Source organism: Pteropus medius, unplaced genomic scaffold, assembly GCF_902729225.1.
Source record: "Pteropus medius unplaced genomic scaffold, Ma_sr-lr_union100, whole genome shotgun sequence".
Taxonomy (NCBI): Eukaryota; Metazoa; Chordata; class Mammalia; order Chiroptera; family Pteropodidae; genus Pteropus; species Pteropus medius.
This window is the reverse complement of record NW_024349802.1, coordinates 1,131,575-1,146,990: the sequence shown is the minus strand read 5'-3', so window position 1 is coordinate 1,146,990 and position 15,416 is coordinate 1,131,575. Positions and strand designations below refer to the sequence as shown.

General features: G+C 61.8%; 1 protein-coding gene across 1 annotated transcript in view; it reads right to left on the bottom strand.

Moving 5' to 3' along the window:
- TCERG1L (transcription elongation regulator 1 like) overlaps positions 1 to 15,416 on the bottom strand; it is a 115,077-nt gene that overhangs the window by 28,238 nt on the left and 71,423 nt on the right. The window contains exons 5-7 of the mRNA XM_039835982.1: positions 10,025 to 10,116; positions 8,139 to 8,227; positions 3,201 to 3,355 (exon numbers count right to left, since the gene is read on the bottom strand). Coding sequence (XP_039691916.1) covers positions 3,201 to 3,355; positions 8,139 to 8,227; positions 10,025 to 10,116 — 336 coding nt within the window. The remainder of the gene's footprint in view (positions 1 to 3,200; positions 3,356 to 8,138; positions 8,228 to 10,024; positions 10,117 to 15,416) is intronic.

Below are 15,416 nucleotides of genomic sequence, written 5' to 3'. Positions count from 1 at the left end.
ACAGTATATACACTCACACATGCGCACACATACGCACACACGCACACACACTCCCTCACAAACTCGCATCGCTAAACCTAACAGCCGTTCAATGTGGCAGGAATTTTACGGAATTCATGTATTCTGCTTCCTCTTGAAAAAATAATGGGCATCAACTGGAATGCTTCTTTGTAGTATTTCGGACTAGAAACAGGTAAAACTATATCCAAATCTATAAGAATTGAACAAAACCTTGAAAAAATTCTCCACCAAGAACAATCTCCCTCCAAGCTGGTTCTTATAATAATTAGGGTCAGATCACTCCGCGATCCTGACGGATGGCCGGCCAGGGTCAACGCCCCAGCTGGTGGCTGGAGGACATCAACTCTGCCCACTAATCGCTCATCAATGCTCCAGAAACACCTCCTCTCCTAACTCTTTTGCTGCAAAGGCGACCATCTGAGTGGACCTCAGGAAATTAGAGGTCGTGCCCTTGGACATCAGTTCTGTGACCGGAAGTTGAAAATGGAGGCCATTTGCGTTCCTTCGGGATTCAGGTTAATCTGGGTCAAGGAAGTCTCCTGCCCTTTTGCAAAGAGGAAGCAAGGTTAGAACTTTGTCACCGCACATAATTTTTATCGCTACGTATCTATCTAGGTGGAGCAGTTAGGGCCACCAGAATAAGCTGACGGCAGGCGAAACACCTCGATACATTGCATGGAAACTCAGCAGGCATCTCCGCTTGTTTGTGAGCTAAGGCTCTGTTCGCTACCCCTTCGGAGCATAAAATGAGGTTCAGGGCAGTAGAGTGAAATGGGGCGCTGATGCGTGCCCAGGTAACTCAGGCCCCTCTTAAGTTAATTACACGAAAAGGCCGCTGGACCAGGTGGCTCTAACCCAGTGGCACCTACAAGAGCAAACGGAAATCTAAGCCCGGGCGAGCCTCAAGGTTACGAAGTCAATTGAAGCCCTGGGGACAACCGATCACAAACGGCGTGAGCGACAGCCGATCACAGTCTGCTCCTCCTTCCCTCTCTGTGACTGCGTCAGACACGGCCGCTGTCAGAGGCCCCTGACCTCCCGTTTGGAGCTGCCCAGGGAGAATCGGGTTTTGCTCAGATGAGCCCTTCAGATTTGTAATATGCTTGGTGTGTGTCCTGCCACTGTCCCCACCCCCAGCCCTCCTGACCTTGAAAGGGCGGGTGACCCAGCGGGGAGCTTTGTGGACACGTTTCTGTCTCTCTTCGACCTGGACGCTTTGGTCGAAATGCGCGCGAGAGGATGGAGATGCCCTGACCATCCATGGGCCGAGTCCGTTCTCATTCCGACCGGAGCTCAGGGAAAATAAACCAGTGACGGCGGCTCCCGACTACCCGCAGGAAGGCGCGCTGCACACGGAGCAAGGAACCTGCCCGCAGGCACCGCCTGTCACCACGCCAGGAAAAGCGTTGCCACGGTAACGTGGTCTGTGGATGGACACTGCCCATCCCGCGCCATCCTCCACGGCGGGGGGTGGGGCGGGGTGGGGTGGGGCGGGGAGACCATGTTCTACGAGGGATCGTTCCGTCCACGCTCTCGCTCAGCATGCAGGGCACCCCTCTTAACAATGGAGGCCCCTCGATCAAAGGAGGAAGCAACATCACGGCCCCCCTCCCACCGTGCGCGAGCGCAGCTGAGGGGAAGGGTCGGCCACCCCGAAACACGCCCCTTCCGAATACCGGTCCTTTTAATCTGGTGATTTTTAAGAAACGAGAGACTCAGGAAGAAGCTTGAACCTTCACCCCAACTGCTAAAATGCCCCGCAGGAGGGCCCGCAGCAGGAAGGAGCCAGCATCCTGGGTAACTGCGGCTTAACACGACCCACCCTGTGTGGGTGCGGGGGACAGCGAGGAACCCAGCCAGGTCTGCGTGATGAGCGTCCTATGTCCCATTGTTGAAAGTGGCCTGGCAAACATTTATTCACCAAACATTTGCTTTTCCGTGCCCATGTGTGTTGGCTTCCTGCTCTGCGATGTCCAAAACGCCCCCCTCTCCTTAGCTCCAGATGGCACGTAAATCTGCTCTGCCTGGCTCATCCTTGGACCCCGGATCCCCATGCGACCCTGTCTGTCCGTCCGTAATAAATTTTGGACTTTTTTCCTGTTAAGCTGTCTCATGTTACTTTGAGTATTAGTGCAGCCAGAAGAACTTAGCATGAAAAAGTTATTTTTTCCTCCCCCGCGCAGCTGAGTTTGCACAGATTCAGTCAAACGCACACCCAGAACACGTTCCCAGCTCCACCAGACGCGAGCTCTCTGCAGATCGCCCTTATCATCTGAAGGGGAATAAACACGTTGACGCTCGCTTCTCTCTCAACCCTGCAGACCACTGCAGCCTTCACGAGAGCCAACGAGTCTGTGTCTCCTCGTGCTGGTAAACGTTAAGAAAGCTTTTAATGCTCTCGCTCAAGTTCCAGTCAGACGCCTCCGAATTTGACTAAAAGTGGGGGCTGATGTCATCTGTGTCAGCCTTACGTGAGGCAGGATCAAAAATGTCATTGCAAACGCAACAAAACAAAGATCAAACAAACGCCCCCTCTTCAAAGGCCAACATCCTGTTTTCTGGCCTTGCTGCCAGGACCTGCTGGTCACGTCGCCGACGGACGTCGGGTCCCCCAGCCCGGCCTGGGGAGGGGCTCCCAGCGCAGCGGCCAACGAAACACAGAGGGTCTAACCGGAAAGGTCCTTTCCGAAGATGCCGAACGCTCTCCTCTGAGTCTGAGGAACAAGGTTCGCCAGGGCCTCGTCCCAGACAGCTGCCTCCCTGCCCGCGCCCCGTCCTGCGCCCAGCACGTGTCACCCCCGAATGCCAGGATCCCTTCGAATAAACAGCGCACGGCTCCGTGCAAACAACCGTGGGGCACAGAGGAAGTACCGTGTCTCAAGTGGGGTCCACGAGACCCTGGGAGCAAACGTTAGCTGCTGGCCATGACGACGCCGGAGAGGACGGTTTGCATGGTCCGTCCGAGTGAAAAGCTGGCCCTCGTGTGACGCGGAAGCCCGAGCGGGCCCCGCGGGAGGACCCACGCCCCTGCAGAGAGTGCGCAAAGACGCCGTCACTAAATTCTGGAATAGCGAGCTCAGCGCCTTCAGAATCACTTCCCAGCGGCTGGGAGACGCACGTGCTCCGCTCACGGGGAACACGCGTGTGGCCGCCCCGGGGCCCGGCGCCGCCCCCCGTACCTGCCGAGGCCTCGAGCTTGCGCTTGTGGGGGGGGTCGTCGATGATCCGGCCGAGGTCCCCGCGGTGCTCCAGGTCCTCGGGCTTCTCCCACACGGACAGCTGCGTCGTGGGGTTGAAGAAGAACACGCGGTCGTCACCCGTCCACACCACACACCTGGCGGATGGAGAGCTCACCTGGGTGGCGCCCCAGGCACGCGGCCGGGAGCCGCTGGCCTGCGGGCCCCCCGAACTGCCACCCCGTCCCCACTCCAAATGAAGGGTGTCCCCACAGACCAGCCGGATGCCCCGTGTCCTCCCCACCTGCTCTGTCCTGCCCTGTAGAAGTGGGGGCACCCAGACCCCACGAAGCACACGCCCCGGAGGCCCCCGGGCGGCAAGGCCCCCGCGTCCCCTTCCAGGAGGACACCGGTGGCTCCTTGTTCCGCCGAGTCCCCGGGGTATCTTCCCGCTGGTCCCAGTTAACGTAAGAAAAGATCCATTAAGGAAAAGTCATAACACTGGGGGTTTACGTGACCCAACTATCCCCGATCCTGGGTCCCTCTGCAGTGCATTCACCCCGGGGGGACACGCCAGCTCTGTGAGCCGCTGGCACTGGATGCAGAGAGGCTTACACGACATCTGACCGTGGGGACAGCTAGTCCCTGGACCACCCCGAAGAGCAGGAAAGAGTCACAACTCCCTGACCTCCAGCACCTCCAGCTTCAAAAGCGAGGCGGGCTGGACCTCATTAGGGACGCACGAGGTCCCTCCCGGGAGCAGAGTGACAGCAGCTGACAGTGCCCAGTTACAGCCAGGCTCCCCGAACCCAGTTTCTGTGCTGTGGGGACACGTGTGCAATTGAACCAACAAATTGTGTGTGTGTGTGGGGGGGTGACTACATAAACTGGTCCCCTAGAGAGACCTGCCCGTCTGTCACGGGTGGTTTCAGCTGGGCCCAGCCGGCTGTGACACACACAGTTAATTTCATGTATCATTTATGCACATTTTAAGTCATACGTATACTTATGTAACCACGCCGCATGATTTCTGGGTGCCTGCCATGTTCCCCTTCCCTTTACTGTCCCACACCCAGAGGACGTGACCAGTGCACAGGCATCCACGCCGAGCGGCCACCTTGTGAAGGTTTGGCTTTTATCAAACACAGCGGACCTGCCGCTTTGCTGGACAAAGGCCCCGGGGTCACCTTGACCCACAAACCCCAGCATCCGTGGGCCCTTCTGCTTCCTCCCAGCTCGGACCGCAGCCCCGTGGGGAGAGGGGGTGTGCGCCTCCCCCTCCCCCACAAAGACGCCTCTCCCTGTCTGCTTCGTGCTCTGTGCCCTGGCCCGGGAGAAGTGCTCTGCAGAGGACATGGCCTGACTTCCTCTGGGTCACACCCCGGGGGTGTGGAACTGAAGGGCGGTGTCTGCGTGTCCTCAGCTCCCTCCCCCTCTCCGTCTGGCCTGCCTTCCTCTCTGGCGGGACCTGTGGCCCTGGCTCACTCTGCAGACAGGAAGCTCCAGGGGGGGCGAGAGAAGGCCCCGCCCCCTCCCTCCTGTGGTTTGTAATGAACCGTGTGTGTTTGATCTTCACCCTCGTTCACCCTTGTTTCTGGCAGGAAGCCCTTGGCATTTCCTAGGTGGAGAGGTAGGAGGGAAGGCCAGAGGGTGTCCTGGCCCCAGCCACGCCCGATGAGGGCCGATGAGATGACTTCGGGAAAGGCCCTCGGGAAGGGGTGGGGTGGGAACCAGGGAATCAGCTGCTGGGGGAGGGGAGGGACCTGGAGCGCTCAGTCTGGGCGCAGCAGCGCCCACCCCGTACGGGTCCGGGACCGGCAGTGGCTCCTCAAAGCCCACGGCTGCCCCAGGACTAAAGCAAGGCCACCTGGAGACTGGAGAGAAGCCAAGAGCAGAGCTGGGGACACAGCCCGCGCCCCGTCCCGGGAGCTGCCACCGCGGGGGCTCTGAAGTGTGGGTGTAAACGGCCGCGTCCTCACGCGTGCCCCGCCGTCCGCCTTCACCGCCTGCCGTGACTGTCTCTAATGCCGGGGTCCCCTCCTGAGAATGTCTCGCCTGCCTCTTCTCTGACACGATCAAAGACTCAGCGCTGCCACGGGGACAGAGTGGCATTTGGCTTCTCGTCGGCGGTAAGCATTCGAGGGGAGCGAAGTCGCGTGGTCTCGAGCTCCCTCAGTGTGACGGCGCATCAGAGCGGTGGCTGCACGGGGGACAGGAGAGCCCCTGAGGTGACCAGCCCGGCATCTGGACACCGCGATTCTGGTGACCTTCCTCCTGGCACACGCCCCCGCACGTGCTACGCTCTGGAAAATCTCCCTGTCTTTCTGGAAGGTTCTCCTAACCTCCTCCGAGAACACGCTTTCGATGGTAACTCTTTAATGCCCATGTTTAGAAACACTTAGAGAACCTGCGTTCAAAATACCTCACTCAGCAAATTAATAGTTAGGAATCAATAAAACGGGGTCGACAGGTGCTCGTGTGTCGAATACAGTCAGATCGACATGAGGTTGGGGGGACATAGGGTGCGCCTGGGGTTCAGAGGCCCCGAGCAGCGGTCCAAAGGCTCATCCCCATGCCCGGCGCGGACAACGGTTCTGCATGGCCGACCCGTGCTGGCCTTAGCGGGCACGTCAGCGTGTCACCTCCCACCTCCAGGGCATGAACCTGAAACCGGCCGCTGGCTTCTCAGTGACGACAGGAACCGTGAGCATCTCAAGAACCCAGCACGGGCGAGGGGCGGCGGTGACGCCTCTGGCCCTCTGTCCCGCTTGCAGCAAAGTCAGGAGTCGGCTTCGCTGGGCACGGCCCCCTCGGAGGGCCTCGCTCTGTCCCTCAGGACACACTTCTGTGTCCTCCTGAGTCACTTGAAAAAGGACTTTGGGTCTCGCTATTAACGCAACGCTGACACGGGACATGGACCCCATCAATCTCGATTTCGTGGGACACATTAGTTCGAATCAGTGTTCATTTTTTATTCCATAACGATAGCTAATTATTTGTATATCCGCATTTTTTAAAGGATTTGAGAAAACATATCCGTCATCGGAACTGGCATTTATTGTCGTTTAAGCCGAAAGCGTATGGATTTTACACCGTAACGATCACCTGTGACGTTTCTCATGCCGTCAACAAGCCCAAGAAAACGCTGCGCTCACCTCCCATGGATGGAGTGGGTTAATTCTTCCAAAAGTGCCGTTTGGGGCAAAAGCCGAATTATCAAAAACGAAAAGGAGAAGGAGGAGGAGGAAGAAACGGACACCCCTGGACGCTGAGCGAGGCTGCGGAGCCGGCGCCGGAGCAGGGGCCGCACGAGACGCTGAGGCCGTCGCCTGCTCCCCCCCCGCCGTGACGCAAGCCTGTCCCCCTCTGTCGGGGGCTGGGAAACGGCGGGATCCACTTTCCCTCTCAGAAGATGACGCCCCAGACGAGGGGGCCAGGGCAGCGGGACCACGCGCTCAGACGGCATCGCCGCTGACCCCGCGCGCGGGTTTGTGCGCCGTGAGCCCGGCGGCGTCTGCGCGTGAAGCAGTAAACGCCCCGTGTCCTCAGCTCCTGGCATCAAGCTCCAAACGCCGCTGGCATCTGCTGAGCGAGCAGACGGGCTTTGTTGAAGTGACAGCCCCGTGGGCCACTCCTGAGGTCGTGCTAACGAGGTGACTTGCAGTTCGGGGCCGGTCACCACAGAGACCGCCCCTGGGTTAGAGGCCTGAGCCCAGCCCCGTCGCGTCCGAGCAGTGAGGCATCTGTGAAGACCCGCAGCGCCAGGGCTGAGGGCTTCCAGGCCAGGGACAGCACGGACACCCAGCCCCCCCACTGCCCTAGTGTCCCTGCCACCGGCTGGGCCCAGCGGAGTCTGCGAGAATCTGAACGAGCCTCCCAAGGTCGCGAGGTGTGCTGGCACGCTTCCCAGCCTGCGGGCGGTTGTGGAACCCCAGATGTGCAGGCGGCTGGGGCACCCGTGTGGCCAGTCTGAAGTGGGAACATCTCGTGTGACGGGGCGCTAGCCCGCGGGTCTGGGGTCCCTCGGGGAGCCCTGCCAGAACCGAGCTGGGCTGCAGGGCCGTCGCCGGTGCTGGGAGGACCCCAGGACTGCCTGTCATGGCACAGAGTTCCCACTGGGTGGCCGTCCGCAGGGGGCGTCCCCGGCAGTGGAGGTTCTGCAGGTGGCGGTGGGCAGGAGGTGGCAGGCGCTGCCCATGCCGACCTCGGAGCGGGCCGGACGGGGAGGGGCCGGAGAAGGGACGGACGCCCACCTCGCCGGAGGACGGCGGTGTTGCCGTGATGCGCCGCTCGTCGGGCAGGGCCCCGGGAGGCGGAGGCCCCGTCTGCTCCTTCAGCGCTGCTGCCACCGGGTCCCCCGGCGGCCGGCCCGGTGCACACTCATCACTGCGTTTAGTTCTGTTCTCTAAATTCGCTGTATCCTGCAGTCTAATTTCAGGTTTTAAAACTAATTTTTACTATAATGACCTTTTTATTCTGCATCTAAATTACTCCATTTTGAAAGGACATTTTAAAAAACCGACGACGGTGTCCCCGGAGGAGGGTGTTTGGAGTGCGGCGTACTCCGGCGGGAGAGGGCCCCGCACGTCGCCAATGAACCGCCAATGAACCGCCATCCGGTCACCCACTCCGGAGCAGAGGCAAAACCCTGCGAAGCTGGAAGCAGCCGCGCTCCCCCCAGACGCAGCGTTTCACTGACGTGTGTGCAGCGTTGCTACCTCAATACATATTCGCAAATGTACTGGAGCAGAATAATTTACCTCCAAAACGCTATCTTTCTCTGCAGAATGTGACAACGGCGTACGACTACGCCGCCAGGAGCTGCACATGAATTTTCTAAACCACAGTGTTACCTGAGGAGCATGCATTTCCCTTTAGCCACAACAAGCGAACCCCGGGACAAGGCGGGTCGATTGGTCACTTGGTTTCGGGGCGTCTTACCAAGGGGATCCGGGCACTGGGGTGGAGGCCACCGGCCTGTCGCCTCGTGCCGCGCTGTCCTGTGCTGTCACCAGGATCGATGGAGGCGCCTTTCAATGGAAAGAGAAGAATGTTGTTTTATGTTTTTATGTTAACACTCATCGTCGGTGACAGGCCACCAAGTGACAAGTGATGAGCCCCGACCGACAGTAGTGACCCGCCCGGCACGGCCAAGCAAAGGGACCGGTGTGGGCAGCCGGTGCAGTGTCCGCCCCGCCGGGGGACGGCGACCGCACAGGGGCCGCAGCCGCCTCGCGAACGGAGCAGCAGAAGGAAGCGGCCCAATCAGAGAAGCTCCGAGCCAGAACATCAGAGCGAAGGTCTTGAAGGGCACCACGTGTCGCTCAGAGCCGGGCCGGGCGAACCTCCGACACGGGGCGAACCTCCGACATGGGGCGAACCTCCGACACGGGGCGAACCTCCGACACGGGGCGAACCTCCGACACGGGGCGAACCTCCGACACGGGGCGCCCCGCTCAAACCGCGGACCACGCGCACCCTGTCAACCGCCCGGGCGGCGGCGGCCACGGCCCTCACTCGGACACGCTGTCACACCGAGTAGCCGGTTTGCGATTTATGGAATCAGGCCGCAGTTCAGAGGTTTAAGAACAACCTCTTTAAGAATTTCAGGGTAGTAGAAACTGTCTTTGCTTCCCGTGATGACATAAAGTCAGGAAGAAGAGTCAACAGAACAGGTCGCAGTGGTTAAATCGCGTTGCAGCCGGTTTATTTTACTAACCCCAGGAGGAAGACGGGGGGCATTTGATGACGAAGCTGTGGGAGCGGGAGTGAGTGGCCCTCAGCAGCGGATGCCCCGCTGATGATTCGAGGAAATACGGCGGGCCGGACGGACACTTGCATTCGGCGACGCTGGGGCTCCGTGCCGCTGGCTGCCGAGGCCTCTTCGCGAGCTGCACGTGGCTGCGATTTCCCGTGGGCGGTGGAAGTGGCAGGCGTGGTAGGAGGCGGGAACGGTGTCGCAGATGCGCGGAGCAACGTGATCAAGACCGTGGTCAGGGGCCTGGCAAGGCGAGCTGAGCGACCGGCGTGGAACCCTCTCGGACGCCGGTCCCCACAGACACATCCGCATCCGGGAGCAGAGGGCTGAGGAGCGCGGACACTCACGACCAGCAGACGCCACCAACGTTGGCGCTGACGGTGGGGGATGCAGGGACACGGGCGGTGGTGTCCGAATGTCGCTATCGGGCAACGCGCATGGAAACCGGCGGGACTGGACGCCACAGTGGAGACAGACGGACGGAAGCCCCGTGACACAGGTGTCAGCGCGGCACGGGGGCCAGACGCCCGGTGGCCCCACGGCGCGGGCACGTGGCGCGTTTCCAGCGTAGCCGCGAGAGCGACGCTCCTGGGCGACTCACCTGCGGGCGCACGTGCCAGACGCATTCGTGGTCGGCCCCACCATGCCGTTCGGCAAACGGGCACGGACAAGGCCCGAGACCAGCACGTGTCGCCAGAGCACAAACCCGGCAGCTCTTTGCTTGACGGTAAACACCAAGCGCGAGCTCGGCCTGCGGTGGTGACGCCTGCAGCCCGGCCACCCTGCGCGCCTCCTGGGACGTGGGGACAAGGACCGGGGCCAGGGCGGCACCCAGGCTCTGACCAGGAGAGCCCCGCCCGGCAAGCTGTGGGGCCGCGGGCCGGGCTGGGAGGGAAGGCGACTGCTCTAGTCAGAGCTTCCGGCGCCTTCTCCTTTTCCTCGGGCCCCTCGGGAGCTCCCGGATTTGACCGCCTCCCGCCGAGGACGGCAGAGCACCGGCGCCGGCTGTGGAGGGCGTGCAGGGCGCACGCGGCCCCGTGCCCCCCCGGCTCCGCGTCCCGACACCCACCTCGGCTCCCGGGTCCCTGGCCGGGGTCCTCCTGTCCGTGTGCAGCAGCAGGCCGGGGGGGCAGGGCGCCCGCGCTCGCTCCCTGCTTCCGCCTGTTGGGCCAAAACAACTGTCATTAGCATCCCCCTCGTCACGTCGGGGCGGGACAACAGAGCAGGGGTGACACGTGGGCCTGAGGGTCCGTCGGCAAGCACCGTGCGCCCACGGAGAGCGCGTGCTCTGATGCCACCAGTACCGTGGCCTCGTGACATGTTCCTCCAGTGACATCTGACTCCTCTGGCAATGCCACCTGTGTCCACGCACGGAGCCCCACCTACCACGCGGGCGGCCAGGCCCGTCACCAGGCCACGCTGGTCAGGGCTGAGGGGACACAGGCTCCCTGACAAGGGTGGGGGCCAACCTGGCACAGCAGACCAGGCTTTCTCAGGCTTCGACGGCTGGTGGCCACGATGGGCCACCTGTGGTCCGGCCCGGCCTCTGCTTGCTCGTCACCACCGTGGGCAGTAGCTTTGCGACGGGCCAGCCCACACGGCACTTAGGAAGGTAGTTACTGGGAGGGGGGAAGGGAAATGTCAAAGCCGTGGACCGTGAATACGAAATGCAAGTTTGGGTTTCATCTTGTTCTCAGATGCCGACGGAGACCTCAAACGTTCGCGGGTGGCAGGTCGTGCCACGAAGGACAGCGAGGTCACCTGTGAATACTGGGAACTAAGCCCCAGCCAGCAAACCGCACACCCGCCAGCAGATGCGTCCACCAGGAAACCGAGCGTCTGGCTCATAAGGTCGGAGGTCAGGACCCTGGGAGAGCAGAGTGCTCACTTACCTGAGCTCCGGGACGTCGACACAGGACGGTCCCAGGGGACTTTTCCGGGAGGACAGGAGGATGGGAGGGCAGTGGGCACTGCTCTACACATGCGCGTGCAAGTACATGTGTGTGCACACATGTGCGCCTCCTGTGCATGTGTGCATGCATGTGCATGCATGTGCAAGTGAGTGCACGTGTGTGCGCTTGTGAGTGCATGTGTGCATACATGTGTGCATCTCTTGTGTAGGTGTGCGTGTGTGTGCATGTGCATGCATGTATGCGCACGTGTGTGTATGCATGGGTGTGCATGTGCATGTGCATGCATGTGCATGTGTGTGTGTGCATGTGCGTGTGTGTGCATATGCGTGTGCACACACGGGAAGTGGCAGGAATGGAGCCTGAGGCCTTTTGAGTCCAGGCGGCTGTGCTCAGCGGGCGGGGGCAGGGAAGGGGCCGCTCCACACCCCCCGTCTCCCTGGCCCACTGTGCACTGCTTCGTCTGCCCCTTCTGGGGAGGAGGTTTACAGGAAGGGGCCACGCGGGCCAGGACTGCACCTGGGCCCGGCCACCAAGCCCGTGGTGGCGCCTGCAGCTGGGACTTGTGGCCGCACAGCTGGCTGCCGCCTGCGGAACAGCCCGATCCACAGCCCTTGGCGGGGCGGCCTCGCTCTGGGGACCCTGCAGAGGTAAAGCAGTGCCACGGGGACAGCTCTGGACTTGGGCTGAATGTCCCATCCCACAGAGGGGCTGAGTCTGCACAAGGATGACACGCACAAGGGCCGACCGCCCCGTCTGTCTGTCAGGTGGACAGATGGCGGGACTGAGCGGGTTACGACCACAGGAGGCTTGCTGTCTGCTTGTTATCACTCAGAGCCTGCACGCTCTCCCCGGTGGCCCTAAGCTCAGGCTGGTGGCAAAGAGACACTGGCCACTAGGCTCCTGGGTAGCCATGACCACCACCGAATCACACTTCGGGGCCTGGCCATGCCAAGTACGGGGCTGCATCAAGACCAGCGTGGGGAAGGGCCTACCAGCTTTGCATCGAACTCCGTGACCAAACCCGAGTCACAAACCTCACTCCACCCCTGCAGGGCAGGGCAAACACCCTCCCGTCACCCAGTGACAAGCAGAGTGGCCAGAGTGCATGGGCCCCCCAGAGCCCAGCTGTCGGGGTGCACAGAGTGGGGGAGCCTGGACGCCGGGTCTCTGCGGGTCCCACGCAGGGGAACCCCATCCTCAGCCCCAGCCCCACTGCTGTGTCTGCAGAGTGGGGTCGGCAGGGCGCTGTGTCCATCTCCGAGGAGGAGCCGCAGAGGGGCCGTGATTGAGGAAGATGGCCACGGGCTGCACGGCTGCAGCACGCGCTGTCCCCGAAGGCCCCAGACAGAGCGGGGGCCTCGCCCTGCCCGGCTCTGATGTGGTGCCTTCCTGCAGCCACCGAGTCTGCAGCCACGGGGAGGCGAGCCTGAGCTGCGGGCCTGGGCTCGCTCAGGCCACGGGCCCGCTCCCCTGCCGAAGCGCTGCTCCCCGCGGACTGCTTCTGGGGCCCCCTCTGACACTCGTCAGTGCTCTCGGCTTTGGGCCTCTCTGGAGATTCTCCCTGCGAGCAAAGTGAAGTCGTTTGTGGAGGAAAATCCACGGGTCGTAGGACGCAGGCATGAACGCTTGAGGCGCGCACCACCGTCCAGGCCGAACATCCCACGCCAGCCGACCGACGAGTGCGTGCTGTCCGCTCACGTGGGATCAGCAGGACCCCGGCTGCCAGCTGGGAGCAATGAGCTTCTTTCCTCAAAATGCTGCAGGAACCGGCGAGGGTGGCCGGCGGGGAGCGTGGCCGGCGGGGAACGCATCGCAAAGGCCACCGGAAGGCGAGGCGTGGCCGTGACTCGTCCCCTTGAAAGGGTGGCACAGGAGAACCATGCTCCTTCGGGCGAGGTGGTGCTTGGGAGCTGCCAACCGCGTTCCCAGGAGGAAAGGAGTGGCCTCCTCCCGCGCCCGCCGGCGTCCACAGCCACCGTCCAGCCTGGCGCCTCTGGGCCGCGCGTCCAGATGCACGCGCCTGCTCTCTTAGAGCCCCAGGAATATGAGGACGCAAAGGTCCGTGCCGCGTCGGGCCGAGGCGCACACGACGGGAGGGGCAGCAGGTTCGCACCGGTGGGCGCCCGGCTCCGGCGGAGGCGTCTTCCGAGAGTGAGGTAAGGCGCTAGGGTTTCCTCAAGCCCTCAAAACACTGCTTTTAAAAATTATTCTCATAAAGAACTATTGCAGGCACGTCGAGACCGCCTCACTTGTCACAGATGGGAGAGATGTCGGCACCTCCTCGTTCGAAGGGAATTCTGGGATTTGATCTGATTTTAGTTCCCCTGGTCTCAGCTTCCGCATCTGCAAAAGGACCGCATCTCCCAAATGTCTCCCGATCTGGGGATTCTGAATTCGACAGACGACCTGGAAGTGTTCGGGATGCAAAACAGAAACGGTGACCTCGGAGCTGCCGGTAGGTAGCAGGGGACCACGGGCTGGCGAGTCCTTGGCCGCTGCAGGAAGGGTTCACAGAGCGATCCCCGCCACTGAACCCGAGGGTGCTGGCCTCGGCCGCCGCCCGTGCTCAGAAACAGATGCCACCTCCACGCGACCTCTGTTCCCGCGGAGGCCGGTGCAGGGCCTGGGAGCCGGCGGGGCCAGCCCCAGAGTCCCCGGGCTGCATTTCCTGTTTGCCACGACGTGGTGGCCCCATTTCTACACACAGACTTTCTCTCCTTCAAGAACAAATACTGTCCCGTCCACTCACGGAGCCATCCTAAGGAGACCAACAAACGGTATTTACTCTCCGACGCTGTTTCCCCATAAGCATCATCTGCAAACAGCTTCTGCAACGCTCCAGCAGGACAGAATCAACCATATCATTTTACACAGAAGGAAAATAGACAGGGCGAATTGTTTTCCTGGTCACAGAGCAAACCGCGAGGGAGAGCTCAAATTATTTGCAAATTTAAGTGGCACTGGGCTACCTTTGAAAATTTGGATAATAAAATAAGGAGGGGGGGCGCAATTTATGTTTAAGATAATAAAAATGACACACTCAGGTCCGCTGTATGTGGCTCTAAATGAGGCTTGAAGAAGCCGCTGATGCTCAGAGCTGCCTCCGTAGTAAGGACCAAAGCACCCCAGGGAGACACGGTTCTCGAGAAAGCGGCCGGGATCCGGCTTCGTGCGGCCCAGCTGGTGGGTTAGCACAAGCTGCTGCCTGGGCCCCGGCAGAAGCAAGAGAGACACAGCAGACCCAGGACGACGGAGGTAACCGGGGTCTTGGGTTGACTGGGGGCTGGGGAGGCCTGGTGGCAGCGGGTGAGGGGGCAGACAACGGGGAGGACATTCCTGAGACCCCTCCCCCCAGGGACATCGAAGGGCAGAGCTCAGACTCTGCCTTGTCCCTCTGGCACCATCACTAAGGCAGGCGAAGCCCTGCCGGTGGGGAGTTTGCAGACAGGCTAGGGCTGGGTGGCTGTCCTTGACCCTCGACTGCCCACTCAGGGGCTGGAAGCAGGAGGTGAGGCCCCAGGGCACCCCCCTGCCCGGCCTGGACCTCCTCCAGGCTGCAGGGAAGCCGGTGGCCGGGGGACGGGGTGCAGAGGTGGCAAAGGCAGGTCGTCACGGAGATCCTGTCCTCCGCCCCGCCCCCCACCAGGGGCCCCAGAGGCTGGGGGCTTCTCCGGGCGTGTTACCACACAGAGGGGCTGGCAGGGACGGATGTGAGACACCTGGCAGGGACCAGAACGTCCCCTGCCGCCAAGCACTGGCGAGAAGACCCATCCTGGCATGTCGCCAAGGAACAGGACACGAGCCCACGGCCGGCGAGGGTGGCAGAAATCCCGGCGGCAGCTGCGTTTTCACAGCTTTCCTGGGGAGCCTCTCGTGGGGACAGAAGGACCAGACGGTGGCCTGGCGGTGGGCCGGGGAGCGGCCAGCGGCCGGGACGTCGTGCTGGAGAAGGGGGCTCCACGGGCCGGGGCTGGAAGCCGGGCCCTGCAGCCCCGCCCTGCCAGCCCCGCCCCCCCCTGCCTACCCCCCCAGGCCGAGGGCGCCGTTCCGAATCCCACCCCAACGGAGCTCACGCCGTGTAGACGGCAAGCCGCTTCTGAGTCCACCTAAGCTGCTCATGGGCGGTGGTTTCACACAGCGACGGCTGCAGAGAGTCGTTTTTGCCCGTGCGTAGCACCCTGGATTTCCCTTTGCGGAAACCGAAGCTTTTAAACTCTCGGAATAGAGGACGTGGGCGTGGCTTCCTCCACGAGAAGGTCCCGCCCCGAAGGGAATCCCGCGGCAGGAGGACCCTGGCCCGCACGGTGACCGCACCACACGTGACCCTGGCTCCGCTCGAGACCCCACGCCAGAGCGTCTGGATTCTGCCGCTGGTCTGCTCGACCCAGCGAGGGTCCGAGGCCCCCACTGGAGACGGTGGAGACGACGGGTCTCTTCACCGGACTCTTCTAGAACCCAATGCTCCAGTCCTTGGGCGAGGCGCTTCTGAGCGGGGTGACGACCGGATGGAGAGGCGGGAAGCCGGCCGGGCAGTGAGTGACCCGCCGA